We start from the raw sequence: 27,872 nt of genomic DNA, 5'->3' as shown, positions 1-27,872 counted from the left end.
GGGCGGGTCACGTCCTTCACCATAACTGAAGTGCACAAGTAAGAAAAGAAGAAGACCGACAGGTTTGGGGCAAGAAAATGGGCAGCTGTTGCAGGACTGGGGCCGAGACCGCCCAATGGGAGGGGCCCATCGCGGCCTTAGAGCCTCTCTGGGCCTCTCCCCAAGTCTTCTGCTCGCCTTTCTCTTCTTCTTCTTCTTCCTCTCTTCTCTTCTCTTCTCTCTTCTCTCCTCCTTCTCCTCTTCTTCTTCTCGTTCCTCCTCTTCTTCGCCTCCCACCCCTTCGTCCTTCCCCCGACCCCGACCGTCTTCCTGTCCCTGTCATTGCTGGCATTGACTTGTCAAGCATCGAGAATCCCTTTGGACCGGAGACTCGACTGAGGCATTCGTTCTATCCCGCCAAGCTTCGCTGCCAATCCGCCGTCTTTGTGTGTGTGTCGCGGCCTCCAAACCCCCCCAAACATCTCGCCACGCTTCACGTCTCTGTCAATCTTCCCGTCTTCCCCTCGATCGATCTTCTTTAGATTGTCTGGAGAACTCCCGTGGAATTTTTCTGCTACCCTGTTACACAACCTAAGTGGCGGGGAACGTTTCACATTAGCACTGGGTCCCCTAGGATTTGTGGAATTTCCTGGGCCATCGCATCACCATCCGCACGCGCAATTAGCTACTTTGGTGGCTTTCGTGAAATCGGGTTTCGTCCGACCAACGTGAACGTTGAGAGATTCAAAATGGCAGCTCCTACCCAGCTTGCTTGTGAGTGTGCTCCTGCTCCCCTCTTCCCCAATCACCCCCTTCACCTGGGCGAGCTCTCCGATCTAGTCTTTCATATAGTGGTTTGGGGACCTCTGATGGCTTGAGGGCATGGCTAATTGGGTTCAGACCGTACGGTTAAGGGCATTGGCATCTTAGATGCGGCCCCAGTTTATGAGCCTTTGTCGGGGTTCGAAAAGTATGCATTATAAATAAACCCCACGAATCTTTCCCTGCCGTGTATAGTTACTGATCGCATGTTGTTGTGTTACAGGCCCGAAGGAAACCTTCGTTGTAGTGCTTATTCTCCCTGTGGTCGTTATTTCGCATGGGCTTCCCCGGAGAAGTATGATACCTGACCTCCACCGAATGAAAGCAGGAGACTTACAGGTTGTCCACTAGGGTCACTATCGTCGATCCTTCTGTCGGAACTATTGTTTCCACGATCACTGCCGACAACGTCTTCGAGCTAGGATTCTCGCCGCTCGGGACCTACCTGATCACCTGGCAACGCCCCACGAAGGACGCCAACGGCGATACCACCAAGAACCTGAAGGTCTGGCAGGTTGTGCAGTCGTCTTCCGACAGCAACGGAGATGCGAACGTGGTTGTGGGCAGCTTCGTCCAGAAATCGCAGACCGGCTGGAATCTTCAATACACCTCCGATGAGCGTTACTGTGCGCGGGTCGTCACCAACGAGGTTCAATTTTATCAGAGCGAGAACCTGTCTCAGGTCTGGAACAAACTGCGTGTGGAGGGGGTTACCGACTTTGCAGTCGCGCCCGGCAAGAACCATTCTGTGGCCGTTTTCATCCCCGAGCGTAAGGTATGTGAAATAGAAGTGATACTTGCTGTTATGAGTATGTTATTCTCCAGGGCTGACAGATTCCTTGCTGTTTAGGGCCAACCCGCTGCCGTCAAGGTCTTCTTGGTGCCTCAGTTTGGATCGCCGGTCTCGCAGAAGACCTTCTTCAAGGGCGACAAGGTCCAGCTGAAGTGGAACGAGCAGGGCACAACTTTGATCGTGCTCGCGCAGACGGACGTGGATCGGTCGGGCAAGAGTTACTACGGCGAGACGACTCTCTACCTGCTTAGTGCTGGTGGTGGCTTTGACTCCCGTGTGGATCTGGGTACGTGATATGCAGATGCAGCATCGGTCAAAGATGAAACATACTAACAGTCGAGTAGACAAGGAGGGCCCTATTCACGATGTGACCTGGTCTCCCAACTCCAAGGAGTTCGGTGTGGTATACGGCTACATGCCGGCAAAGACTACAATCTTCAACTTCCGTGGTGTACCCAAGCATACCTTTGCTCTGGCGCCCCGGAACACGATCCTTTTCTCGCCCCACGGACGGTTTGTGCTGGTGGCCGGTTTCGGTAACCTGGCGGGCCAGATGGACATCTACGACATGGACAAGAACTTTCATAAGATCGCCACCGTCGAAGCCTCTAATGCCAGCGTGTGTAACTGGTCGCCCGATGGCCAGTACATCTTGACGGCCACTACCAGTCCTCGCCTGAGGGTTGACAATGGCGTCCGTATCTGGCATGTCAGCGGCGCTCTGATGTACAACGAAGAGATGCACGAGCTCTACGATGTGGCCTGGCGGCCCCAGTCGCTCACCCAACATCCCCTGGGCGACCCGTTCAACCCCCTTCCGACCCCACACCCTTCTGCTGCCGCCTATCTGAGCACCAAGAAAGCCCCGGTGAAGCCCGCGGGTGCGTATCGTCCTCCCGGTGCCCGTGGTCAGCTCACCCCCCTCGCGTTCAAGCGCGAGGACCAGGGTGGCGCGGTCTTTATCCGGGATGGTGCCAGCGGCGGTGCCACCGTTCACACTACGAATGGATTCGGCAGAACGCGCAGACGTGAGGTCCCCGGTGCCGAGCCGGCCGAGGAATTCCTGCCTCCGGGAGCCGCTCCTGGAGGAGGCGTTGCTCTGCCCCCCGGTGCCGACCAACCGGAGAAGCTGTCCAAGTCGGCCGCGCGCAACAAGAAGAAGCGTGAGGCCAAGAAGCAGAAGGACGGCGAGGACGAAGAGGCCAGCCCCAACCGTCGCGGCGACAAGGGCCATCATGAGCGCAACCGGTCCAAGGGCCAGAATGAGCGTAAGAATGGTGGCCAAGCCAATGGTGCGGCGCCCTCGGCCAAGGCGAATGCTAATGCTAGCAACGCTGCTGCTGCTGCTGCCGCTGCCGCGGCGGCGGCTGAGGCTGCAGCCGACGCGAGCGGTGCTCCTACTGCGCAGGACAAGAAGATTCGCGGGCTTCTGAAGAAGATCCGGGCGATCGACGAGCTGAAAATGCGTCTTGCCGGTGGCGAGAAGCTCGAGGACACGCAGATGAAGAAGATTCAAACCGAGGAGGCGGTACGCAAGGAGTTGGACGGCCTGGGCTTCAGCGGATAAATACGCGCCATTTGGTCATGACTATGGATACACCCATTTGGAAATATGCGCACAGATTAGCGGCTTTGGCGTTTTCCTGTTTTATCGACTGGTCCAGGCTTCTGCCTGACTGCCTGTATGTACATATTGTCCAGTGGATGGTCTGGTCTGTCTGCTGTGGAGTTAGAATCTTCTGTGATTTGGATGTTGTTGAGAAGATCTCTGGGGATGGCGTGTTAAGAGGTGCCTCATGCAAGAGTGTCTTATCTACTGACCATGTATATTGTATATACATACACTGAAAGAGCCAAGAAAAGAATATTGATGTTACTATCCTCCTACCTTTACTCCATTCCTTCCTCTCTTCGGTAAGCAGTAACGGATGAATGCCATTACCGTTCTGTCACATGCGTCTCTGAAGGATTAAGGGCGAAACAATGAAGTGGATGATCTCAATGAACTATCAATGGATTGTTGTATCTACAAACTACGTCTCCTCATGACTATATAGCTATACGTACGATAGACGATCTGTACGTGTGGAGATTTACTCGGATGTTCCCATCGATACCAATTCACTTCTCCCCCCCAAACCCCAAGTCGGCTGGCCTCTCAATCTACTCACAACTGATACTGATGTGGCAACTTCCATGGCCGTCCAGGATAGGATCAGTTCCTATGCCTCTTACTGAAGCCACCCCATCCAATACGGCAGCACCGGATAAAGATGACCCAATGAGTAGGTAAAAAGAGTTATTGAATCCCATCCTTTGCGAGAACGCATGGACAGACAGACAGATAGATCAGCATCAGCCATGAGGAAGAGGGAGGGCAGGAGCAGAGAACTCATCCCGGACGTTAGGGACTAGAGGGTTGGGTTTGATTGACCCGGTTGGTGGATTGATTGTCCTGAGCCAGGACGGGTGATGAATGGGATGAGTAGGCAAGGATGCCCGTGATTGATGTCTCGCAGCCGATACAGAGCTTATCCCCTCGATCATCTCAGACGTACGCAGAGGCGTAGGTATGTAAGACGACCGAAGGGATTTCAAGGCATGGACCTCGCCTTGCGCTCCACCTTGCAGCGCGAATTGGGGTTACAGACGAAGGAAGAGGAAAGCGAAGTATGAGGAAGGGACGGTGTTTGATGATGGGTATCTCTGTTCTTGATCTCAGCTTCATTGTTAGGAACATGTTTGGGAGGAGTCATGCGGCTGCACACAACGCTGATGCTTCAATTTGATGCTGTAAAGGATTGATGTTGCTGTTGTGCTGATGATGTCGTCTGCCTAAGTAAAGATCCGCGCGCGCTTGATTGGGCTCCCTATGCGGAGGGATCGCTTCGTGCTGGCCATGCCACTCAGTAGCCGGTCCATTCCGTCAACACCGAGCTGTCCCTTTTGAAGCATCTGCTGATCCGTTTCCGTAGTCAACGTTTCAACGAGTGGCGCTCGAGGGATAGGGGCGGGCTGTGGCTCAGTTAGTCTCGGGGCGAGAATCACCACCCGGTGTTCGGCGGTTAGAAGCATATCGAAGCTTTGCCCGCAAGTATGGCGGGAGGCCGCCGGGAGGTGTCCGATTCCTTTCAAGCGTTCTCCCATCAACGATATATCTTGGATGGGAGAGACCCGGCAGCGATTGGACGCATCGAACGTGCCACTGGCCTTGACGGTGTTGCGCCACAAAGATAGTAGACTGGGGATGACCGCGCTTTGGTCGCCATGCTGCAGCAAGATCGATTCATCGGGCAGTGCATCCTTCCAGGAGTTAGTCTGGTACACCGAGATAGCTCCACTAAGGGAAGGGCTGGCTGTTCCAGTGGAGCCGCCCTTTAGCAATGTATCTTCACGCAACCGTTTCGTAGATGGTGTCAAGGGCGCGAACCTGGGTCGTTGTTCGAAGGTTGGTCCACTCATCTCGGAACGGCTGGCGCCAGGCAAAGGGCTCAAGATCCGACCGCTGACGGAAAACGCGGTCAAAGAACCTCCAGTCACCCCCTGCACACTGGACTGACGCTGAAGTGGGCCTTTGATGGTCCCAGGGCCGGCCCCCTCGATATCCCAGACCCCCCATTCCCCATCTGACGTCAGGACCAAGATGGCACGTCCCCCGAGCACCCATTCCGCGTTGATGATGGTTTTCCGCCGCGCGAGTCCCGAAGCAGACTGCTCAAAACCAGGGTAAAGACTGATCAACCACCTGCCTTCCGTCTCTGACGTCTCAAAGTCGCTCTGGGGAGCGGACGACCTTCGCGAGGCCTTGAGTGGCTTCACAGTGAAGCAGGAGTATATCTTGAGACACCCGCTATGGAATGCGACAAGCAACGTGGAGTGTCGTGGTGCTGGGTAGCCGGACGGATTGAATGAGACGTTCACCGCAGGGGCTGGCAAGTACCGTCGCCTAGTCTCAATTTCATCATCGCGCAGATGATATACAGCACCGCTCGCCGTTTCCTCCTCTGTAATCGGGATCCGATGGACGATGAGAAGACCCGACGATTCGGCAGAATGTGTTGCGACGAGAAGATCCCACCTGCCTGTGCTCGAGCGGGATGCACCTTGGGTTCGAGAAGAATCCTGATCCTGTTGATCGAATTCCTGATAGGTAAAGGTCGCACTGACTCCCCTGGGTGTCTCCTGGTGAGAAACTCCGCCGCTGATTGAGACCGTCTGGATTCCAATTTCACTCTGCGTAGGGTGGGGGGGCAACAGAGGCAGAGTTACGATGCGGGTAGAATAGTCTGCGCACACAGCTGCGACAACAATGTCCTTCGTCAAGGCTGGGGGAAATGGATCGAGCGAGGAGCGCGCTGTTTCGGGTAGGATGCGAGGTACAGCCAGTTCGAGTACTCTACTCCCAAGGGGTATGTCGATCTGGCGCAGTACATCCTCATAAGGGTGAATCGGATCCACCTCGGATTCGTCTTCTTCAAACTGGTAGTCCGGCTCCTCATCCTGCTGAGTATGCTGAGTCTCCGCGGTGCTCTCGTCATCGGAGTCGATGATCATGACCGCATCATCATTGGCGTTGCTGGGTTTCCGCGGCCTGTCTACTCTTGGGGTGGAAGACTTCTCGTTTGAGAACGGTCTTCCTCCTCTCCATATTACTTTCAGTCCAGTTTCATAACCGTAAACGATGATGGATGAGCCATTGGGGGCGAGGAGGGGGTAGCCTTTAGCCGTGTGCACGCGGTGAGGGAGTTGGTAGCTAGATGAAGAGGACATCGAGTAAGCACACAATCGCTCGGATGGGATAGAACTGGGGTCTACCTTAGCTGCAAGCCGTCATCCCGAGGCCTTACCAGCGGCCTAGACGGAAAGGAAGGCATTGTCCTGGTGGTGATTGCTTGAATGTTTACGAGCAAAGCTGAAAGGGAGACCAATGCCGCCCACTGGGGAAGTGAGTAGCACCAGGAGAAGCAAAGAGAGATATGACGAAACCTCTAGCTGAATTCAGACTGGGGGAATCATCCACAAGGGAAGGGTGAGGGGTGAAGAAAGACAGCGAAGAATGGGTTAGCAGCAGCAGCAGGAGGAGGAGGAGGAGGAGGAGGAGAAGATAGATGGCAGAGACAGAAGTTGGGGTGGCCGCGGAGGAAAAAAAGCCGCCGCTGGATTATTGGCCCGCCGCGTCCAGCGCGTCTCCAGCAACAGCCAGCTTCATGGTTCCATGGCTTCCCCTCAAGCCGCAATTACAGCAATCACAACAACACACCACTCCAGTGTCTTGGACTTGACAAGTGCCGCTCCCCCATCTACCTCCCCGTCTTCTCAGTCGATGGTGTGACCTGACAATGGGCATGATATTGCCTCTGGCCCACCCTGCCAGAAATTCTCCCCCTTTGCCTGACGACATATCCCGATAATGGCTACAGTTCGATCCCTTGGCCTGCATGAGCCCTCGGCCATCGCATTCCTTGTCGCAGAAGGGCTCCTGCCCGTGGATCCCTCGGATGATCTCTACTCATGGACAACGAGTGTTGACCGAGACTCGAACGGCTCCGTCGAAGATGAGATTGTTTGGACTAGGAGCTGCGCGGTTTGGTCTCGAGCCGGGGTCGTCAAGAGAGTGTTCCGGTTAGATCTAGAAAAAGAGGAGATCAGACACGTCTTACTGACGAGCTTTGCGGTGGGAAAGATCAAGCGATCCGACTCGAGTGTTTCGAAATCTACATCGGGCGAGAAGGCGCAAACAGGCACCGATTCAGGTCGCAGTCGGGGCTCGCACGATCAGCTCAGTGGAGGACTGGGCCAGGATGGCGGAGAAGGCCACGGTGCCAGCGGTTCAGAATCAAACGATGCTCGAGCATTGGTGGTGGTTCTCAAATCCCAGGCTCATATCTTCTTCCTTGCCGGTAACAGCCATGTCGTTCCCCTACCGTTCGAGGTTGATTCCGTGTTCGCAACACCCAGGGGACTTCTGATTCAGAGGAAACTGCATGAAGGGGAAGCCAACCCGCCGGTGCCAAAGGCCCCTCCGCCTTCTTTTGCGTCATCGCTGCCATCCGCGCCACCCGTGCCACCCGAGCCTTCTGGCAAATCGAAGCGCCCATCCTTGATGATTTCCCCGGCTCCAAAGCCTAAGTCACGGCCAGGCAAGCATGCCGACATGCCGAGAGTCTTCTCTCTTATGGACCCCCACTCCGAAATGGGTCTGGTTGTGACCAACCAGTCCTCTCGTTGGCTACAGACCAGTGTCACGACCAGACCTTCTGGGCTGGACGTGCTTGATCCCGCCGATGCGATTGTTTACGTGTCTCCAAAGGATGAGCTTTCTAGCTGTGGCCGAGGTCTAGCCATTGGTCCCTTGATCCTCGTGGTGACTGTGAATATCAACACCGGCTTGTACACTATCTGGACGGCTCGCTACCGACAAGACGAAGCCGCACCCTCGTCGAAAAAGAAGGAAAGAAGAGACACGGGGGGTACTCGTTCGAAGCGACGTAGTTCCCACTTTGGAATGACGACAGGGACGACGACTCCCGCTGGTCGCCCGTCCGGCACTAGAGAGAGCTTCGGTCCTAGAAGTGATGGGTGGAACACGTCCGGGCGATCTCTTTCACAGTATTCAGTTGAAGGCAAGGCAGACGAGGATGATCTGGCTTCCAAGCTAGGTCAGGATTTCGGGGACATCGGAGTGCCGCTAAAGACATCAAGACGAGTGAGCTCTCTACTTGCGCGCGCAGATCTGGCAACCAGCCAGGATAGGATTGCGTTTTCCGATCTAGCTACAGGCAGTCAATCGAATCCCATGCCTCACGGTGGCCTACGGCAATCTCTAGGAGCAGGTAGCACCCGGGGTAGCTTTGGCTTCAACCCAAGAGGTTCGCTGCCACCGGGAAACGGCTCAGTATACAGCACAACCAGTAGCTTTGTTGACGCACCGGTTGATCGACTCCTTGAGGAACTGAATAATGAAAGTCTGTTTGAAGGATTTGAGAATATGGATCTAAATCATGCGGCGTTTGGCCTGCCCGAGGAGGTGCTTTTTTCCAAGGTCGACAGTTTTTCTTCGAAGTTTTCGGTTACCTTCCAGACTCCGGCCACGTCGAAACAATCACAACGGAGACTGAAAATCATGACACTGGTCCCGTCAGAGTACGGAAGTACGCAAACTGGGAACTCTGTGGCGTTGGCGCTTTACCTGGTGGATCAGGACGCGAGATCGATGACGGTCGTTAACCTACGGGTCGACAAGGTTTCAATCCCCAAGAAGGATGTGGTGTTCTCCAAGAAGCCCAAGAAAAGCGCTCTATCCGAAGAACGCTCCATACTTGTCCAGGCCTCTGGGATCCAGCATTCATCAGATATATGGGATGCCTGTAAGATTGTTGACGGAGGGATCTCAAGAATCTTGACCCTGAAGAAGACGGATGATGACCAGCAGATAATACAATTGCAAACGCCGTGGAGCAAGCCAACTACCATCGAGGTCCCCCGGAAACTTATGCTGCATGAAGCATACGGTGTCTATCCCAATACTTCCGGCAACCATCGAAGAGAAAGCGGCGTGAAGCGACTAATGACCGACTCATCCATCACGGTGACTGGATTCGACCACCCCGGAGCCAGAGGGAAGTTTGACGTGATTGATTCTGCGAATCAGAAAGTGAAGCTGCAGGTTCAAATGGAACCTAGCAATGAACTGGTGAAGCGTGTGCTTAATGTCTGTCGGTTTGCAATCTCTGACGAGAAAGCCGGGGACGGTATTCTGGCTGCGTGGTGGGAGACCATGAAATGGCTCCATGATAGAGAAACGAATGAAAATGACCTCGAATGGACGGCCATGGTAGTAGTTTTGTTCTCGATGGCGATCCAGTTTATCGACAGTGAGCAACCGCGAACACCAGCCAAGCCGTCGCGCCGGAAGAGGGGGTTATTGAGGTCAAGTAGTGGAAGCTACGTCGACCTGGAGAGCTGGGAGACAATGCTGGAGCAGGAATCCGGCTCTGGGGGCGTGGTGGCCCCGTGGATGGCCAGCAGCTCCTGGGCGTGGGTGGTTGAGCAAGATGCCGAAGATGGTGAAGTCAGCCACAGCCATCAATCACCTTTGAGCCGGTCAACTTGCCGAACCAACACATACCTCATTCGTTGCATCGCTCTGTCGAGGGAGTTTCTGAGCACTTCTCGGGGCACCTCCACTGTAGGCTCAGGCGGCTATTTGCCCACGGCACTGAACTTCAGCCAAAACATCCGAAGCACTGCACTATGCACCATACTAGTTGCGCTGCATCTTCTCCGCGAGGAGCAGAAGCTATCAGTTTGCGATAGTGAGCAATCAGGCAAGCCTTTGGGTCTCCTGGCTCCAGTCCTGGCTCAGATTGGCGGATGGGTAGGGTGGCAGTCCTGGACATGGGCCGAAGACGCTTATTTTGGCATGGAGATGGCTAGTATGGACCGTTGGCATTTCGAAGAGACTCGCATCTCAATGCTCGACGTCCCCGGTGAGCCATTCGCACCTCCATCCATCTTTGCTCACTTGGAAGATGCATGGCGCCAGACTTCGCTGCCGTTTTTCACTCTTCTGAACCTGGTAACCAGCCCGGACAGGCCGCCGAAGAAAGGAAGGCTATGGAAAGAGTGCTTCACGCTCACTCCCAGGACACTCGCATTGGATGGATACCTTGCGGAAGTGCATAGCCTCACGACGCCGCTTGATCGGATCAAGCTTCTCTATCGTTGGGGATTCACCAGAAGTACTATCGAGAGCTTCCCGGAAGGTGTCAGTGCTCCCTTATACGAAGCGATAATGCAGTCACAAATGCATGCCTCTACATCCTGGGGCTCCACGCTCCTTGAGCTCATCGATCGCGAAGATTTGAGCATCTCTGTGAGCAAGAATAAGCCGTGGCTTCCGTCAGCTACGTCACCGTTGCAGCTGGCTGTATCGCATGATGCGGTGCGTGATGTCCACCATATCGGAACCTCCACGTTAGACATTGATGCAACCAATTCGTTTGAAGCTTCCGCGGAGGCCGACAGGTTTTCAGTGACGAGACTGATATTCCGTGAGGATAAGCGTTTTATCGACGCTGCTCGATTGCTGAACCAATCTAAAGCTCCTGTAGCCGAGTGCGTTCCCGAGCCTGACTGGACCGACTCGGACCTGCTGGAGGCCCAGAAAGAAGTGGTGCAGCTGGTGACCCTGAGGACGCTCTCTATTCCTACAGGTCGCGCAATGTTGAGCTTCAGTGGACGACTACCATTGCTGACCGAGAAACTGCCAATCCCTTCGTTTTCCTTGCAATGTGTCATGAAACCGTCGAACGTGACTATCAGCGCGGACCGGGCCTCCTTTAGCGAGGAGAAAGTGTGTTGGGCGTTTTTCCACAATGGCGTGTCTACCGGTCTGGCTATATCGAAGAATTCCAAAGGCATTGATACGTCGTGGATTCTGTTCAACAAGCCCCAGGAGCTTACCAACAGGCATGCTGGCTTTTTGTTGGCCTTGGGGTTGAATGGGCATCTGAAATCCTTGGCCAAATGGGTGGCGTTCAAATATCTGACGCCCAAACATACCATGACATCTATCGGGCTGTTGCTCGGATTGTCGGCCTCGTATCTGGGCACGATGGACACATTGATCACCCGGCTTCTGTCGGTCCATGTCACCAGGATGCTTCCTGTCGGGGCTGCCGAACTAAACCTGTCGCCGTTGACGCAAACGGCGGGCATCATGGGCATCGGACTCCTCTACTGTGGATCCCAGCATCGGAGAATGAGTGAAGTGATGCTGTCAGAAATCGAAAATGTGGAGCAGGAGGAGGGATCGCACGAGGACCTGCGCGACGAAGGATACCGCCTGGCTGCCGGGCTCGCGCTGGGCTTTATCAACCTGGCCAAAGGAAAAGATCTGCGAGGAATGCGCGACATGCACATCGTCGAGAGGCTGTTGGCCGTGGCAGTCGGCACCAAGAACGTTGATCTCGCGCATGTCCTGGACCGGGCCACGGCGGGGGCGACAATTGCCCTAACCATCATCTTCATGAAGACTAACGATGAGATCCTGGCCCAGAAGATCGATATCCCGGACACCACGGTGCGCTTCGACTACGTTCGACCGGACCTGTTCCTGCTGCGCACCCTTGCCAGACATGTCATCATGTGGGACAATATCCGCCCTACTGATGAATGGTTCGTGCAGAGCTTGCCCAAAGTCTACCGCCGTCGGTATCGGTTGACTGGAGTCCGTCGACTGAAGAGTGATGACATGCCATTTTTCAACATCATCGCCGGTCTTTGCTTCACGCTTGGTCTTCGCTACGCCGGTTCTGCGCAGACATCCGTGCGTGATCTGTTGCTCGCCTATCTGGATCAATTCATCCGCATCTGTAGGCTCCCCGCCGTCAACTACGATGCGAAGTTGGCCCGGAACTCGGTGCGACACTGCCAGGATGTCGTGGCCCTCTCCGCCGCCGCCGTAATGGCAGGCACAGGAGATCTGGCGCTCTTCCGCCGCGTACGATCTCTTCATGGCCGCGTGGATGCCGATACCCCGTACGGCAGCCATATGGCCGCGCACATGGCCATGGGTCTGCTGTTTCTGGGTGGTGGAAGCTACACGCTCGGCACATCAGACCTGGCCATTGCCTCCCTGATCTGCTCCTTGTATCCGATCTTCCCTACAACCGTCCTCGACAACAAGTGCCACCTGCAAGCCTTCCGACATCTCTGGGTCTTAGCCGCGGAGCCCCGTTGTCTGGTGCCCCGAGACATCGATTCCCGTCGTCCCATCTCCATCCCCATCACCTTGACCAACCAAGATGGTATCAGCCGCAAGATCAGCGCGCCCTGTCTGCTCCCCGACCTCAGCGGCATCGCCAGGGTGGAAATCCGCAATGCAGACTATTGGCCACTGGTCCTTGACTTCGCCAACAACCCCGAGCTGCGTCAGAAGTTCCGCCAGGGCGACCAATCCGTGTACCTCCGCCGGAAAGCCACATACAACCCAACCGGCTCATCCGTCTTCGTCTCAACACTCTCCGGCTTGAGCGAAGCACAAGACATCCTCCCCTCCTCCACCTCCGTCTCGAACCACGGCAAGGGCCTTCCATCCGCGGCAATGCCCAATCTCGCCACTCTCCTCACCGCCGGCGTGAACCGCTCCCCAACATCCCCCTCCCAAAGCATGTGGGAATGGATCTTCAATCTACCCTCCCTACAAGGCCTAGATGTCCGTGAAAAAGCCCTCGTCCTCCCCTCATCCTTCCCCACTCGCAGCCGCAATCCCCACCCCACCGCTCTCTCCTACGCCCCCTGGCTCCGCCAATCCGCCGTGGACAGTAAACTCGTCATCGAGGGCATCGTCAAGAACACCATCCAAGCGGCGCGTGGCCGTGCCGCCGATCCCGACGAAGTCCGCGACCGCATCTGGCAACTCCGTCTGCTCTTCAACTGGATCGATACCCCCGCTGAGGACCGTTTGGCGGATGAAGACTCGCCTGAGACGCCCGAGGACGGGACTCTGTTTCGTCAGATAGTACCGTCTGATGGGCTCTGGCTGCGGCGGGATTATATTGAGGAAATGCGGTGGAAGATCTGGGGAGTGCAGATCGGGGATTATGATTGAGATAGTGTGGTTTCTGGCGGGGATGTATGATATGCTTACGACTTGACTCGATTTGACTTGTCTGGAGTTCTGTTTATGATATGAGGGACTGTGTGATTAGGTTGAGGGCTTTATTCTATTGTCGTTTGCATGGATGGGGCGATTTACGGTGTACACCAACCATGTGAGAAAGAGGGGGGGGGAGAGGAATATAGATAAGCGGGAGTGATACCAATACAATACTGATTCATCGTCTCATCATATCATATCATGATCATATTAATTTGGGCAACTTTTGATAAGAGCAGTCGATGTGAGTAATCACTGGGATCGAATAGTGCCCTCCTTGAGCACACCCCGGTCTCCGGCGCCACCCATCTGCCATAACCAGACGCCCTCGACAGCCCACGCCGTAGCACTGGCATGTTGTCGGCGGCCGCTGGCACCTGTACCTGCTGATTCTTTGTCCTGAGATGATTCCTTGGTTTCTTCTGCGGTGGAGCCCTTCTCTCCGCGACTCCCGGCTGTGACTCCGTCCGCCTCCGCCAACATACCCGCCACCACGCCCTCGCGTTCCACAACGGACCATAGTCCTTCGACGAGGGGGCTACCGCGCTCACCAAACTGGCCTTTTCCAAGCCGGAAGAGGATCCGGCCCAGCACTTGCCATGCGATGCAGCGTTGCGCGGGGAACGTGGAGCGACTGAGGATGGCTAGTTCGGGGATCGTGTACCCCGCGGCGTGAGGGTCTTTGCCGTGGTGGTGGAGACCGAGGGTTGTGGGGAGGGAGAGAGATGTTGCTGGGGAGAGGACCGTTCCGAGCAGAGAGAAGCGCAGGTTGGCTGGGTGGACGGCCTCGGCGTTGCTGGCGGGATGGTAGGCCGATGTCGAGTCGGGGTCTTCCGGGTCTGCGGAAGGAGGTTGCAACCATGAGAGCGCGGCGGGGTCGTGGGAGATGTTGGGGAAGTAGTGCGTTTGGAGATCGGAGAGGAAGGAGGGTGATGATGGGTCGAGGTTGGGCATGGGTGAGGCCTGAGATGGAGGTGCTGGGAAGTGAACGCTGCCGGAGGGCGGAAGCTCGGCGGCGGCGTGGAGGTCGGATGGGGTTTGGGCTGGGGGTACGTCGTCTGGGGAGGGTTCGTTGGCGGGAGTTGGTTTGGAGGAGGAGGAAGGGGAAGAGATCAAAGTTGCTGGTGGTGATGGTGCAGGGGTTGGCTCAGCTTCCGCTGGTTGTTCGGCGGAGGACGACGCAGCGGGCTTGGAGGTGGCGATAGTGTCGTCAGCATCGATACGGGCTCGGCGGAGAAAGCGCTCTAGTAGAGAGGAGTCCATGGATTCCATCAATTCCTCGCGCTCTTGTTGGATCTGCGCATCCGACATGGATGCCAACTGCCGCTCGTTTTCCTCTGCGATGACCGTTTTCTCGTCCGTCGGGCCTGGAGAGGGGGCAGACGCTGGTGCAGCCGGAGCACGTCGCTGTTTGAATGCTGATGGCTTGGCGCGACGGCGATGAGCTGGGAAGCCGGTGGTGCTTGGTTTGGGAGTAGGCGGGGCGGGAGCCGCAGCGGGGGAGCGTTCACGGATTTCGCCGATCATCCCAGGGATGGAGATGGACGAAGAGCCCGGAGGGGCATTGTAGGGAGCTTCAGGAGTGGTGTCATCATCGGAATCCAGGTCCAGGACGAACCGTTCGCCGCGGAAGGCCATGATGTTGAGGGTGGCGGGGGGTTGGCGGGGAAGAAAAGCTGCCGAAACGGTCGAGAATGAAGCCATCCCCGGCAGGTAAGAATGAGTCAGCGCTGAGTCAGCCCGCACAGGGACACTGCAGGATGAGTCATCATGCGGCTCAAAAGCTAAAGTGGGGAGCGCTAGGCCCCGACGGGACTAGGGGTTCACCTGATTGCCCTCCCCGATTGGGTAAGGCATGTTGAATCAGGTGACCCCATCTGATATCGAAACTAGACAGGCGCTGCGCCCATCGTTGATGCCCATCCGGGCGGCGTGTGGGGTTCGTCGGGAGAGTCAAACTGGTTTTCAAACCCCTAGGATGATTCCAATCATTCCACACCGAGCGAGGAAGAAGAGAGACCCCCAGGTGGGCGGGGAGGGGGCGAGCAGAGGGGCAGGCCAAGCCAGCGACTGAAGGGAACTAAAAGCGATAACGAACCATCAAAAGGGCCCGACAAGGAACAAGAAGCGTTACCGCCGACTCGCCCCCCCCAGCCGAGTGGTTTCCCCGGCTGCTGCTCGCCCATGCTCTTCGGGTGTCGGCTGGAACATTGAATTCCTGAATCCTCCTCATTACTAGTATTGTCTGGAGCAAAGACATTCATTCTGCCGGCGAAGACGCCCAGCCCTGGTCGGCCGCGCCCCTTTTCAAACCGTTGCAGGTGTTGTTCTTGGTTGTTGCATTTGCTGGGCCGGCGTTCCCCATCCTGACCTCCCGTCACTCACTCCTTCTTTCTCTCTTCCCTTCTTCCTCTTCCTTTCTTCCCTTTCCCTCCTCCATTCATCGCCATCTTCTTCCCTCATCTCATCACCACCACCCTCTTCCACCCTTTCTTCATCTCCATTCTTGCCACATTCAATTCCTGTGGGGCCCCTAATTTGTGTTTGGAGTACACGGGTCGGATCTCATTCAACATCACCTCTCCTTCACCCAAACACCGTCCGTCGCCTGTTTGTCCCACGCCAACCTCTCCTCAGCCACCCTCTCGTCCTTTTACTCGATGCAACACCACCTTTGACTCGTCTCCCCTCGCCCCCTCCTCCCTCTCTCTCCCCTTCACCATGTCCACAGAGCCATCCATCTTGTCGGCTGCAGGTGAACACGAGTCGCGTTCCCCCATCGATTATCCCGCCCGCGAAACTCGTACCCGACGGTCGCGTCGCAAGAAGGAAGACGATCTCGACCTTGAGCGGAAAGAAGCCGCCAGAACCACCAAATCCCGAGAAAAAGAAAAAGAGAAGGAGGAGAAACTCGAGCCCAAACGGGGTAGCCGTCGCCAGCGAGAGAAATCGTCGTCGACCTTCGCCAGCCCGGCCACTTCGGCCGCGTCTCACGCCCACGCTCGCAAGAAGCCCAAGTTGGAGGCAGCCACACCTGATCAGAGTCCCCGGCCTGCTGCTGTCCCTACTCCTTCATCCATTGCCGTGCCTGCTGCTCCAGTCCCAGCGACGAGTCCTCCTACCACTGCCATCTCATCTGCCCCGGTAGCTCCAGCTCCAGCTCCAGCTCCAGCTCCAGCTCTAGCCCCAGCCCCGAGGAGTCCAGCTCCCAGCACCCCCATAACGAGCCCACGGAAACAAATATTGGATCCTGAATCGATGTCTCAAAATACAAATCGTCTTTTGAATCCTCCCTCTCTGCCGTCGTCAGCCCATCCGACCCCGCCGTCGGTGGCCCCTACAACTCTCGTCTCGTCTTATCCGGCCCTGATGCCATCCGCTCCTCCTCCTCCTCCTCCTCCGCGGCCGCATTCCCAGCCGCCCGCTCCCCCGCCGCAAAGAACAAGCGGCCAGAATTTCGATCCCATTCGGTCGGCCTTTGATACTGCATCTCCTGCTATAGCCCCGGCACCGACTCAAACGTTGGCCCCAGCTCCGGCTCCGGTGCCTACCTCCTTCAGTCCGCCGGCGCGCCATCCCTCCCCGCGTCCAACATTCCGTGCCAGTGCCTCGCCAGCCATTGCCAGTATCATTGATCCGCCCACCACGTCCTCGCCCCCAGTCTATACCTCTCGTCCGTATGGCTCTCCAATTCATGGTGCGTCCAGCTACTCACCATCTCCTGTGGGCGCGTCCATCGTTCCCACACCGCCGCAACCGCATCCCCAATCTCAACCCCAACCACGACCAATTTCGCCTTATGCCCTTCGGTCACCGTATGCGGCACCTATACAAGCCCCGCCACCACAAAAACCACAGATTCCGGCCCCAGCGCCCAAGCCCATTCCTGCAGCTCCCCCTCCGGCCTCACAACCTCCCACCCCAGTCCCAGCTCCGTCCAATAACCGACCGCCCTCGCCTGGCCCAACACCGATGGATGTGGAGCCCGATACACCAGCTACATTATCTGCTCCCAAAACGACGAAAAAGGAATCCAAATCCCCCTCGACAGTACCTGCATCGAAAGCCCCATCTCCCAAACCGGCCCGAGCAGCCAAGGAAGCCCCAGCACTACCTCAAGGCTCGGGACTCATATCTAATGCCCTCTTTGGTGTGGAAGGCAGCTCATCCTCAGGAGACGCGAGCAACCGGCGTACGCCTAGTATTGTCTTGCACGTCCCGCTGAAGGGCCATGGGAACCAGATCATCAACTTCGCCCGTTTAGCAGAGGAGCAATATGGGTTTGCTGCCTTACATCCCCGTCTAGCTGCGCACAAGGAGCGACTTGCACGTGTGGCGGCGGCAGGGGCCGCCTTAGAGCGGAACGACAAGGCAAGTGGCCGGGGTCTCTCCGCAGGGGAAAGCGCGGATGAGGATTTGAGCATGGAAATTGACCGTGATACTGATATGGACGGGGAGGGTACGATGGCCGCGCCGACCCGCTCGAATTGTGCGGATCCGGCAGACGGGAAGAAGAAGCGCCGCAAGAAGAAAATGGAGGAGTATGACCGGGATGATCCTTTCGTGGATGACAGTGAGTTGGCCTGGCAGGAACAGGCTGCCGCCAGTAAAGATGGGTTCTTTGTCTACAGTGGGCCTCTGGTGCCGGAGGGCGAGAAGGTTCAGGTTGAACGGTATGTATCTGCGTCTCAGTCGAATTTCTGTTTCGTCTGGTCCGGCATGCTAACGGTTAGGAATAGGGCCGATGGGACAATCAAGCGTGGCCGTGGCCGCGGGCGTGGTGGTCGAGGTCGGGGGCCTCCGTCATCCCATCACCAGGTGCCCTTGGCCGCAGCTGTCCCGATTTCCCAAGAAACCGGTCTTCCCGTTCGGGGCCCAGGGTCTCGGGGAGGCAGCACCACTCGCCGGCCGCGTATCAGTAAGGCTGCCCGTCTGCAGGCGGAACAGGAGAGAGCCAACGCCGCGTCGGCGACCTCGCACGGACGGGGAGGGGGTGCCACCGGCCGTGGAGGCTCTACCAGCACGCGGGGAGGAAAGAATCCGATGGTTGAACTGGCGCCGCGTCCTAATATTGCCCCTGCTCCCCCGGGGCCCAGTCCGATGAGTGGCCCGGAGATCACGATGAAGTAGGATGGTTGGCTGATGTCCTTCCTTTCCTCCCAGTCTTCGCCACGGGTATTTCGTGCCGGGCTTCACACATGCAGGCTTCTTCCATTCTCTAGGATATTCTGCGTGTGATTGGGTTTATGGGTTTTCTTTCCGCTGGCGTCGGGTCCGGGTTATAGGGGAATGATGAAGGGGCATTAGTAGAATGGGTTCGGGTGATGTAAGGTCCGTGCGGTCGTTGGCCGTCTGTCTCCGTTGTTTATGTCTGTTGGGTGATGTTTCTCCACTGGTTCCATGTCGTTCGGCGCCATTTCCTACGTCTCTCGCACGGTGTGATGGGTTTGTTGTCTCACCCGCATGATTCGGTGCGGTGTCTTTGCTCTGTGTGTGCCTGTCTGGCTTTGAATGTGTCTATCTGTTGCCTTCAGTTCGGCTACTGTCCCTCATGGGAGGCAGTGCTGCTACGGTTATTTCTACTCCCTAGAATCGAAAACGAAGCCGGCACATGATAGGCAATCCCGTCCACTTCTGTAAGCCATGTTCCGCGTATCATGAGCATCAAGATCATGAGCCTATTCGAAACGCGATGCAGTCAATACATAGCTCAGTGAAGATTCAAATCATGTCTATTTGCTCTGTACTGAAACTACCAAATAGGATGCAATATGTACGACCGGCTGAGATCGTGCTTGCTCCTTTTCTTTCTGTGTTTCTTTCCAAGCTATCGAACAGAAACATGACCGCTGCGAGAGCGAGAGAGCGAGACAGAGAGAGTGCAACAAAGGTACACTTGGTTGGTTAGTTGGCCGAGTTAGAAGATGGATAGATATGTAGAAGAAAGAAAAAGGTAACCCATATAGACGTGTTTGGAAGAAGGGACATGAACAGATGAAAAGAAGATACTGTGGAAAGGAGAAAGAAAGAAATGGCCAATGAATGAATACGCCTTGCCGATGCAAAAGTGTCATGGACATAAATGGGTCGGATACATGGTCAAGCAAGCAGCGGTGTGGGTTGTTTGGTCGTCATCCACGATTAGCGATTCTAAAGGAAAATAAGAAGGGAAAGAGAAGGGAAGGGAAGGGAAGATGTTGTGGAAGATGCCTAGACAGCCCCCGTCATATGGTCTCCCCGCATGGAGCCCGGCTGGCGCTGCCAGGATCCGCTGCCAGGAGCTGGAGGTGGAGGCCCGCTGGGGGGAGGCCCGCGCACGGGCAATGCCGCCGACTGCAGAGGCATTCGTGACTTTGTATTGTGCGAGCTGGCCGAGCGAGACCCCATCGACAGATGCATAGGAGGCTCCAGCGCAGAAGACGCCCCCCCGACGGGAGTCCGCGAGGGACGACGGCCGGACCGGTACTCATCCTCTAACGACAGATGCTCGAGGGAGATGGGAGGTGAGCGCGTCGACCGGGTCGGACGAGGCGACGGGTTGGCGGGGTAGTTGTACTGGTAGTGCGAAGGGCTGTCGCGGCCGATGTTGTTGTTGTTGTTGTTGATGATGTTGTTGAAGGGAACGTCGCCGGGGGCCGCACCGGGGATGAACTGAGGAGTTCGAGCCGGCTTGCTGCTGGCCTGGGGCTTCGGGGATGGCGTGGACTGCGACACCGGAGGCTCTTCCTTGAGCGACTTGGGCGGCGGAGGTGCCAAGTACGACTTACGGTTGTGTCGCTCCATCATGCTGATCGCCCATTCCTGGAGATCAACCGGAGTCCGCTTGGCGGCCTGCAGGAAAGCATCCTTGTCCTAGATCGGGCGTCAGTCAAGATCCCCTCAACAGCATGCTGCTCAGCCAGGAGAAGGAGGCACATACGTAAAGCTCGCGAGGCGTCGGGCGTTCCTCGGGCTTCTTCAGGAGACATTTGGCAACGAACTCGTGCAGGATGGGAGGGAAAGCGTCGCTCTTGGGCAGCTTGGGAGCCGGCTCATGGACGATCTGCTGGAGTAGATCCAAAATGCCCATCGGTCCGGCACTGGCGCGGTCGCCGGCCGACGAGTCCGATGTATCGAAGGGGAAGCGACCAACCGCCAGTTCCATCACTGTCAATCCCACACTCCACACATCCGAGCGCACGGTGTACGCACTGCCCTGAATACGCTCGGGGGCCATGTAGGTTGACGTGCCGACAAACGTATCTGCAATCGAGTTGACCGTCTCAGTCGCGACGCCAAAATCGCACAGCTTGATGTTGCCGCGCGAGTTGACGAGAACGTTGGACGGTTTGATGTCACGGTGCATGATGCGGTGGGCTTCGTAGAGATACACCAGGCCTGCCAGAACGGACTCGGTGATCTTGCCCAGCACGTCGACACGCACGGGGCCGAAGTCTTTGGAGATTCGGTCGAGCGAGCTATGATGCAAGGGTTCAGTAAGTTTGGGCCTAGAGATCAAGCCCTACCTTGGCAGGGGGAGAAGGTTCAGTGGTTCACTCACCCGCAATCCATGTACTCCATACACAACACAATGTCCCGGGCTTCGTTCTGAAACGCACCGTAGAAGGTGACAATGTTGGGCGAATTGCAGTCATGTCCCACTTGAAGCTCCCGCAAGATCTGCTTTCTCACATTCTCCTTCGCATCGACACGGATGATCTAGGATGCCAGTCAGCACATGCTGCTTCTGCGTCTGCATCTGCGGCTGCGGCTACACCCAGCCCATCAGGGTCGCTGGCAGCGTACCTTTCGAGCCATGACCACCTTCGTGGAGGCGTGCATGACCTTAGAGACCGTGCCTCCATTTCCTGCTCCAAGCTCCTTCAAGGTTACCAGATCCTCGCTACGCAGATCAAGTCGGAATTCGAGCCCGATTTCCAGGGTATCGGTACGATTGCTTTCGCCATTTCCCGCGGCGCCCGAGGCCTGACCATCGCCATCGGAGTTATTGGCCGTGGGTTTTGGGGCGGCATTCAGGGCAAGACCCTTGACATTCTTGCGCTTGAGCGTTCGCGCCTTGAATTGATCGGCCATGGCTAAGCAACGGGGGCGATGCTGCGCACCGTGACGGAGCGGTGGGAACGAGGCGAAAAGACGGATCGAGAGGGGGAGGATATATGGAATGAAGCAGGCAGAAGCAAAGTGTTGTCCGCCCAATTTATGGTCAAGGTACCCAGAGTATGGATTTGCTGGCCAGTGAGAGAGAAAGGTCGACCAGTGTCTGTTTGTTGGGCCTGCAGAGGCGGGAGTTATTGGACGCTGAGACACCGGACAAGCGCCGTGAGGTTCGGGACTGAGAGCAGGTGGGGGGAATGATCAGATCAATGCGAACTCTCCCCGGCACTGCAGTGGGATTCACCCCCGTGGGTGGCGCTCGTTCGAGAGAGTTGGGTCACCGGGACCTGAGGGTGGAAAAGGAGAAGGGTCTCGATCGGGGACTGGGGACGACAGAGGAATGAGGAGCGAGTGATGAGTCGGGGCGATGGAGGGACGCTGCGAGGAGAAGTTGGGGCGGAGGAGATGCAGCACTCAAAAGTGACCTGTGAACTGTGAAGGCGCCGGTGTCAGGCACGCTGCATGTCCACAAAACCCTCCCTGATGACTCAGGAACCATCCTTTTTTTTTTTTTTTTTTTTTCACTTACTTGGAGAGAATCTGAGACAAAGACAGAGCGACCCAGTCTAGTGAAGAACTATGAAACAAGCGATGGGCGATGGCGTGGACTATCAAACTATCTAGTATCTACCGCGCTTTGTCTGCAATCTGCTGGCTATCTATCTATTCTCGCGGCACCCAAGACGAGAAGTCCGCCCCCAAGACGACTGCCATCCTAACCCAGGTCAGATCTGGTTTCCTGACCCGGTGCAGTAATAGTCTCCAAAAAATCCGATAATGTAGAATGCAGATAATCGCCTGGATGGGCAGAAGTGTTTCAGCGAGGGGCGCAGAAATCACATGACTCTATCAATCTGCGCAAGTGGTCACATTTCACACCCGTAGCGACTAGCCTGGTGCAGACTAGTGCCCCACGTGAGCGCCCTTTCCAGCCACAGCTCCGGCGGGCGGTGAGGCCGTCCCGCGCCACAGCGTCTCTGCTGCGATCTCGTCTCTCCATCCAAGCTGCCTATTCTCATCCTTTCTTCATCCCCCCCCCCAGCCTCTTCCTCTGTCAAGCCTGGTGTGTTACCGTCTCTCAGGGCGGTCTCTCTTGTGCTGACTCGTGTTTCCTTTTCTCTCCTCTCTCCTCCCCCTACCTTGCCTCCAATTCTTATCCACCGACCCTTTTCTCTAACCTCCGAGCTGTGAAACCACGAATTCATCGACAATTAAAAATGAGCGCTCGCGACCTGGTCGAGGGGGAGGCCATGATTGATGATGATGAGAATGAGGAGGAGCTCGCTGATGACTACGAGGGCGAAGTTCGGGAGGGTGCCGGCACCAATAACCACTACGACTCTAGCGAAGAGGATGAGGACGACGACGACGATGAGGAAGCTGCCCGCGCAGTATGTTTTCTGCTCACCTGTGCGCCGTCATATAACCGTAACCCTACTGACCTGACATGCTTCCTAGGTCCGCGAGGGTTTCATTGTCGACGAGGATGAGGAAATAGAAGAGCGCGCCGAGCGCCGCCGGGAGAAGCGAAAGCAGAGGGATCGCGAACGCGAGGATGAGCATCTGGATGAAGAAGATCTGGAGCTCATCGGGGAGCTTAACCCGAGCTACCAGTCTTCATCTGCCGCAGAAGTATGCCGTTCCCCGCCCCCACTGTTCCATATCTTCGCACATGGCGAATCTAACGAGAACCCCAGCCCAAATTCAAGCGCCTAAAGCGTGGTCACAAGGATCGCGATCTCCGGCAAGCGTCTCAGGGCATTGACGATATCTTCAATTCGGATGAAGATGAGGAGCCGGCTGGCGACTACGGGCGGTCCGGTCATCGGAGGCACATGCACGACGAGATGGATGACTTCATTGAGGAGGATGTGTTCTCAGATGAGGAAATTCAGCGAGAACGGGAGGACCTGGAGGTTACCCGCACCTCCAAGGGCGGTCTGGGTGTCACCGATGCGACCGGCTTGGACGAGAACGCCCTCGAAGATATGCGCGCCGCGTTCGGAGATGGCAACGAATACCTGTTCGCACTGGAGATGGAAGAGCAAGAAGAGGAACAGGAGGTGGACGATGAAAAGCACTTGGATCTGAAGGATGTCTTCGAGCCGTCGCAGCTGGCGGAGAAGATGTTGACCGAGGAGGATAATCAGATTCGCCTGCTGGACGAGCCCGAACGACATCAGATCGCCCGCAAGCCCTACCGGAATGTCGCCCTGACCGAGGAGCAGTTCCGCGAAGAGGCGGCCTGGATCTCCAATCTGATGCTCTTGAAGAAGCGGATCGAGCCGGACCTGCGGGAGCCCTTCCAGCGCTCGGTGGCTAAGGTGCTGGAGTTCCTTGTCACCGACGATTGGGAAGTGCCATTCATCTTTCAGCATCGGAAGGACTACATGATTCACGCTGCAAAGGTGCCCGTGGACGGAGATGAAGACGCCACCCAGTACACCATCAAGGCGGAAAAGCTCCTGAATATGACCGACCTCTGGGACATCTTTGACCACGACCTCAAATTCAAGGCGCTCGTGGAAAAGCGCAACACTATTCAGAAAACCTTTGACAACCTACAAAGTCTCTTCAGCGTGAATGACACGACTGTGGAAGAGATGCTTCCGGTCGCGGTGACAATGGAGGAGCTGCAGGACATCCAGGACTACATCCATTTCCAATACGCGTCTCAGCTCAGGGACTTGACGCTTATGAATGGGGAAGCCAACGGGGAAACCCAGCGCCGGAAAGCGTCCAGCAAGACGTTCTTCGAGCGCGTCCGGAACGGCAAGGCCTACGGTCTCGTCCGGGCCTTCGGCATCACGGCGGATGCATTTGCGCAAAATGCCCTGAAAGAAGGCCGCCGCCAGTACACAGAAGATCTGGCCGAGCGGCCCGACGACCTGGCAGACTCGCTTGTGGACACCGACTTTTCCAGCTCATCCCATGTGGTCAAAGCCGCGAAGACCATGTTCGCCGAGGAGATCGTGCTGAGCCCCAAGATGCGCAAGGTGGTCCGACAAGCCTACTACATGAATGGTGCAGTGGACTGTTTCCGAACGGAGAAGGGTCTTCGGCGCATTGACGAACAGCACCCGTACTACGAATTCAAGTATCTACGGAACCAGCAGCTCAGCGATATCGCCCGTCGCCCCGAGCTGTACCTTCGCATGCTCAAGGCTGAGGAGGAGGGTTTGGTGGAGGTCAAGGTCCGCTTTGAGAACTTCGACAACTTCCGTCAACGCCTATACCAGGACATCGAGTCGGATAACTATAGTGAACTGGCCGACGTATGGAACCGCACCCGTCGCGATGTCCTGGATCTAGCGCTCAGCAAGCTGGAGCGGTTGATTAACCGCAGCGTCAAGGAAAACATTCGTCAGGAGTGCGAAAACCATGTCGCCAAGGAATGTCGGGAGGCATTCTCGCAGCGACTGGATCAAGCTCCCTACAAGCCCAAGGGCATGATTCTGGGAACCGTTCCGCGTGTGCTGACTCTTTCTACCGGCTCCGGCGTGGTTGGGCGCGAGCCCATCCACTGGGCCTATGTCGAAGAGGATGGACGCGTGCTGGAGAACGGCAAGTTCACGGACCTCTCCATCGGTGACCGCGACCGCAGCATTGCCGACGGCAAAGATGTCGCCGCCTTCAGAGAGCTCGTGCGCCGTCGTCGCCCCGATGTCATCGGAGTTTCCGGCATGTCTCCGGAAACCCGTCGGCTGTACAAGCTCCTGACGGAGGTGGTGGAGCGGCAGGACCTGCGTGGCGCCCTCTATACCGATGATCGGGATGAGGAGGTCAGCGACCGCTTGGAGGTCGTGATTGTCAACGATGAGGTGGCACGGCTCTACCAGCACAGTGAGCGAGCCAAGAAGGACCATCCCAGCTTCGCCCCGTTGACCCATTACTGCGTGGCCTTGGCCAAATACTTGCAGAGCCCCCTGAAGGAATACGCCTCTCTGGGCCGTGACATCGTGTCGATCCAGTTCAAGCCGGGGCAGCAGCTTGTCTCCCAGGATCTGCTGCTGAAGCAGCTGGAAACCGCCTTGGTGGACATGGTGAACCTGGTGGGCGTGGACATTAACGAAGCTGTCACGGACTCGGCGACGGCCAACCTACTGCCGTACGTCTGTGGTCTGGGTCCCCGTAAGGCCGCGCACCTGCTCAAGATCGTGAACATGAACGGCGGTGTGGTCAACAACCGGGCAGAACTGTTGGGTGTTAATGCTCAGTACCCGGCCATGGGTGTGAAGGTCTGGAACAACTGCGCCAGCTTCTTGTACATCGACTTCGAGAACGCGGATCCGGATGCCGACCCGCTTGATAACACGCGCGTGCATCCTGAAGACTACGATATTGCGCGCAAGATGGCGGCGGATGCGCTGGAGTTGGACGAGGAGGACATCAAGGCGGAGACGGACGAGAATGGCCCCGGGGCGATTGTGCGCAAGTTATTCCGTGAGGAGGCGCAGGACCGGGTCAACGATTTGATTCTAGAGGAGTACGCGGAGCAGCTGGAGAAGAACCTGAACCAGCGCAAGCGGGCGACGCTGGAGACGATTCGGGCGGAGCTGCAACAGCCGTACGAAGAGCTGCGGAAGCAGTTTGTCTTCCTCAGCACGGATGATATCTTCACGATGCTCACGGGCGAGACGGCGGAGACGCTGGCCGAGGGGATGGTGGTGCCCATCTCGATCAAGCGGATCACGGACGACCACATTGACGGCAAGCTGGACTGCGGCATCGATGCACTGGTGCCGGAGTCGGAGCTGACGGACCGGTACGACATCCCAGTGCGGGCGCTGTACCAGATCCACCAGACGCTGCCGGCCAAGGTGCTGTTCCTGAACCGCAAGAATTTCCTGTGCAACGTGTCGCTGCGGGAAGAGCAGGTCAGCCGGCCGGTGGCGCGGACGCCAGACCGGCTGCAAGGGGAGTGGGATGACAGACAGGAGGCCCAGGACCGGGAGGCGCAGCAGGAGAAGACACAGAGCGGCGGGCGTACGATGCGCGTCATCAAGCACCCGATGTTCCGGCCGTTCAACTCGACGCAGGCGGAGGAGTTCCTGGGGTCGCAGAGCCGAGGTGACGTGGTGATCCGGCCGTCGTCCAAGGGACCGGACCATCTGGCGGTGACGTGGAAGGTGGCCGACGGCATCTTCCAGCATATCGACGTGCTGGAGCTGGACAAGGAGAACGAGTTCTCGGTGGGCCGGACCCTGAAGGTGGGCGGACGGTACACGTACAGCGATCTGGACGACCTGATCTTCAACCATGTCAAGGCGATGACCAAGAAGGTGGATGAGATGATGCTGCATGAGAAGTACCAAGACGGCAACAAGGACGCTACATGTAAGTGTTCCCCTCTGATTCTTTCTTTCTTTCTTTCTTTTCTCACTAACAGGGAATTAGACTCCTGGTTGGAGACGTACACCAAGGCCAACCCGCGGCGATCAGCCTATGCCTTCTGCATCGACCCCAAACATGCGGGCTACTTCTTCCTGTGCTTCAAGGCCGGTGAGAATGCGCGGCTGCACAGCTGGCCGGTGAAGGTGATTCCCCAGGGCTATGAGCTGCAGCGTAATCCGTATCCGGACATGCGGGCGCTGTGCAATGGATTCAAGCTGCTGTTCACCAACATGCAGGCCGGCAAGCGGCGGTGATGATCTCTCTTTCTCTGTATCCTGTGTAATATTTATTCCTCTTTCCTTGGGACCTTCTTTGCTGGATCATTCCGGTTGGCCGTTTTCTTGTGTATTTCTTTTTGAGACAAAGCAGATTAGCATCCGCGTGAGCATGGTTGCGGGCAGAAACGAATTGCTTGATTTAATTGATGGAATGGACTGGACTGGACTGGACTTGAATTGAATTGAACCAAATCGAATTGTGTATTTCTTTACCCTTATGCCACTGTAGTTGAATTGATGTGCGCAAGTGATTTCCGCGGTGCCCTGCCCTGTCCTGCCCCTGAAGCCACGCGATGTCGTCTCTTTTCTCCGTGGTTTCAATGGAACCCCGGGGGGGATCCACCAGCACCAGACAATGACAATCAACAATAAATAGTCTTTGGGACGAACCATGATTGCTGAGCGGGCCTTCATGTGAATGAAGCGGGCATTATTGTTTGGATTCCCTCGGCCGCTGGAGGGCTTCGGCTTCTCCGCATCGTCTTTCTCTCCTCCCCCAACTCTCTCTCGCTCTTCTCCTCCTCCTCCACCACCACCACAACAATCACCACCTCCACTACCACTACTACCATCACACCTTCTGCAGTTGTCGCTCTTTAATCCTTTTCCCACTCTGTCCATCTCATCCAACTCAATTGCCCCCTCCCCCCTCTAGCCAATGGTGAGCGTGATGATCGACCTTGTATGTTGACTTGCACGGCCTCGTTGCTGACCGCAGCTGAGCCTCAGCCAGCCTGATCCATCCTTTCGCTTCTCCTTCGCCTCCCTCCTTTTAAACACAAACACAACT

The 27,872-nt window shown here is 56.5% G+C and overlaps 9 protein-coding genes across 9 annotated transcripts; 5 read left to right on the top strand and 4 right to left on the bottom strand.

Moving 5' to 3' along the window:
• Positions 1–625: 625 nt before the first annotated feature.
• Positions 626–3,428, top strand: BO94DRAFT_165157 (translation initiation factor 2A). The gene is made up of 6 exons (XM_025605902.1): positions 626–753; positions 880–949; positions 1,025–1,096; positions 1,153–1,576; positions 1,652–1,880; positions 1,939–3,428. Exons 1-6 carry the CDS (start codon positions 729–731, stop codon positions 3,159–3,161), a joined length of 2,043 nt encoding a protein of 680 aa, XP_025464945.1. The 5' UTR covers positions 626–728; the 3' UTR covers positions 3,162–3,428.
• A 1,001-nt stretch (positions 3,429–4,429) lies between these two features.
• BO94DRAFT_521572 (uncharacterized protein) lies at positions 4,430–6,468 on the bottom strand (the record flags this gene model as incomplete). Its single annotated transcript, XM_025610153.1, has 2 exons — positions 4,430–6,347; positions 6,410–6,468. 2 exons carry the CDS (start codon positions 6,466–6,468, stop codon positions 4,430–4,432), a joined length of 1,977 nt encoding a protein of 658 aa, XP_025464944.1.
• A 507-nt stretch (positions 6,469–6,975) lies between these two features.
• Positions 6,976–13,208, top strand: BO94DRAFT_521568 (anaphase promoting complex subunit 1; the record flags this gene model as incomplete). The annotated part of the gene is made up of 2 exons (XM_025610152.1): positions 6,976–13,059; positions 13,120–13,208. Exons 1-2 carry the CDS (start codon positions 7,005–7,007, stop codon positions 13,206–13,208), a joined length of 6,144 nt encoding a protein of 2,047 aa, XP_025464943.1. The 5' UTR covers positions 6,976–7,004.
• A 16-nt stretch (positions 13,209–13,224) lies between these two features.
• Positions 13,225–14,905, bottom strand: BO94DRAFT_537387 (RPAP1 family protein). The gene has a single exon (XM_025612255.1). The coding sequence runs from the start codon at positions 14,892–14,894 to the stop codon at positions 13,509–13,511; it is 1,386 nt and encodes a 461-aa protein (XP_025464942.1). The 5' UTR covers positions 14,895–14,905; the 3' UTR covers positions 13,225–13,508.
• Positions 14,906–15,749: 844 nt separating this feature from the next.
• On the top strand, positions 15,750–18,627 carry BO94DRAFT_165102 (uncharacterized protein). Its single transcript, XM_025605900.1, has 2 exons — positions 15,750–17,929; positions 17,996–18,627. The coding sequence occupies exons 1-2, from the start codon at positions 15,978–15,980 to the stop codon at positions 18,384–18,386; spliced, it is 2,343 nt and encodes a 780-aa protein (XP_025464941.1). The 5' UTR covers positions 15,750–15,977; the 3' UTR covers positions 18,387–18,627.
• A 688-nt stretch (positions 18,628–19,315) lies between these two features.
• On the bottom strand, positions 19,316–21,508 carry ste7 (MAP kinase kinase Ste7). The gene is made up of 4 exons (XM_025605899.1): positions 21,042–21,508; positions 20,797–20,954; positions 20,176–20,713; positions 19,316–20,108 (listed from the first exon to the last, which is right to left on the bottom strand). The coding sequence occupies exons 1-4, from the start codon at positions 21,327–21,329 to the stop codon at positions 19,467–19,469; spliced, it is 1,626 nt and encodes a 541-aa protein (XP_025464940.1). The 5' UTR covers positions 21,330–21,508; the 3' UTR covers positions 19,316–19,466.
• A 465-nt stretch (positions 21,509–21,973) lies between these two features.
• On the top strand, positions 21,974–22,201 carry BO94DRAFT_537384 (uncharacterized protein). Its single transcript, XM_025612254.1, has one exon. The coding sequence runs from the start codon at positions 22,009–22,011 to the stop codon at positions 22,186–22,188; it is 180 nt and encodes a 59-aa protein (XP_025464939.1). The 5' UTR covers positions 21,974–22,008; the 3' UTR covers positions 22,189–22,201.
• A 241-nt stretch (positions 22,202–22,442) lies between these two features.
• Positions 22,443–27,316, top strand: spt6 (chromatin-remodeling histone chaperone SPT6). Its single transcript, XM_025610151.1, has 4 exons — positions 22,443–22,801; positions 22,869–23,042; positions 23,108–26,747; positions 26,808–27,316. The coding sequence occupies exons 1-4, from the start codon at positions 22,628–22,630 to the stop codon at positions 27,056–27,058; spliced, it is 4,239 nt and encodes a 1,412-aa protein (XP_025464938.1). The 5' UTR covers positions 22,443–22,627; the 3' UTR covers positions 27,059–27,316.
• BO94DRAFT_164771 (uncharacterized protein) lies at positions 27,092–27,870 on the bottom strand. Its single transcript, XM_025605898.1, has one exon. It carries the CDS (start codon positions 27,701–27,703, stop codon positions 27,125–27,127), a length of 579 nt encoding a protein of 192 aa, XP_025464937.1. The 5' UTR covers positions 27,704–27,870; the 3' UTR covers positions 27,092–27,124.
• Between the last annotated feature and the right edge of the window lie 2 nt (positions 27,871–27,872).

The sequence above is a fragment of the Aspergillus sclerotioniger genome (assembly GCF_003184525.1).
Source record: "Aspergillus sclerotioniger CBS 115572 chromosome Unknown BO94scaffold_23, whole genome shotgun sequence".
NCBI lineage: Eukaryota > Fungi > Ascomycota > Eurotiomycetes > Eurotiales > Aspergillaceae > Aspergillus > Aspergillus sclerotioniger.
This window is presented reverse-complemented; position numbering and strand designations above follow the sequence as displayed.

Coding starts and splice junctions, on each gene's coding strand:
- BO94DRAFT_165102 (XM_025605900.1), top strand. CDS start 15,978: ATGTCCACAGAGCCATCCATCTTGTCGGCTGCAGGTGAACACGAGTCG. Junction 17,930..17,995: donor GAGAAGGTTCAGGTTGAACG/GTATGTATCTGC, acceptor GGTTAGGAATAG/GGCCGATGGGACAATCAAGC.
- spt6 (XM_025610151.1), top strand. CDS start 22,628: ATGAGCGCTCGCGACCTGGTCGAGGGGGAGGCCATGATTGATGATGAT. Junction 23,043..23,107: donor AGTCTTCATCTGCCGCAGAA/GTATGCCGTTCC, acceptor CGAGAACCCCAG/CCCAAATTCAAGCGCCTAAA. Junction 26,748..26,807: donor CGGCAACAAGGACGCTACAT/GTAAGTGTTCCC, acceptor ACAGGGAATTAG/ACTCCTGGTTGGAGACGTAC.
- BO94DRAFT_165157 (XM_025605902.1), top strand. CDS start 729: ATGGCAGCTCCTACCCAGCTTGCTT. Junction 754..879: donor AGCTCCTACCCAGCTTGCTT/GTGAGTGTGCTC, acceptor AATTGGGTTCAG/ACCGTACGGTTAAGGGCATT. Junction 1,577..1,651: donor TTTTCATCCCCGAGCGTAAG/GTATGTGAAATA, acceptor CTTGCTGTTTAG/GGCCAACCCGCTGCCGTCAA.
- BO94DRAFT_537387 (XM_025612255.1), bottom strand. CDS start 14,894: ATGGCCTTCCGCGGCGAACGGTTCGTCCTGGACCTGGATTCCGATGAT.
- ste7 (XM_025605899.1), bottom strand. CDS start 21,329: ATGGCCGATCAATTCAAGGCGCGAACGCTCAAGCGCAAGAATGTCAAG. Junction 20,955..21,041: donor AGGTGGTCATGGCTCGAAAG/GTACGCTGCCAG, acceptor CTGGCATCCTAG/ATCATCCGTGTCGATGCGAA. Junction 20,714..20,796: donor ATGGAGTACATGGATTGCGG/GTGAGTGAACCA, acceptor CTTGCATCATAG/CTCGCTCGACCGAATCTCCA.
- BO94DRAFT_164771 (XM_025605898.1), bottom strand. CDS start 27,703: ATGGACAGAGTGGGAAAAGGATTAAAGAGCGACAACTGCAGAAGGTGT.
- BO94DRAFT_537384 (XM_025612254.1), top strand. CDS start 22,009: ATGGCGTGGACTATCAAACTATCTAGTATCTACCGCGCTTTGTCTGCA.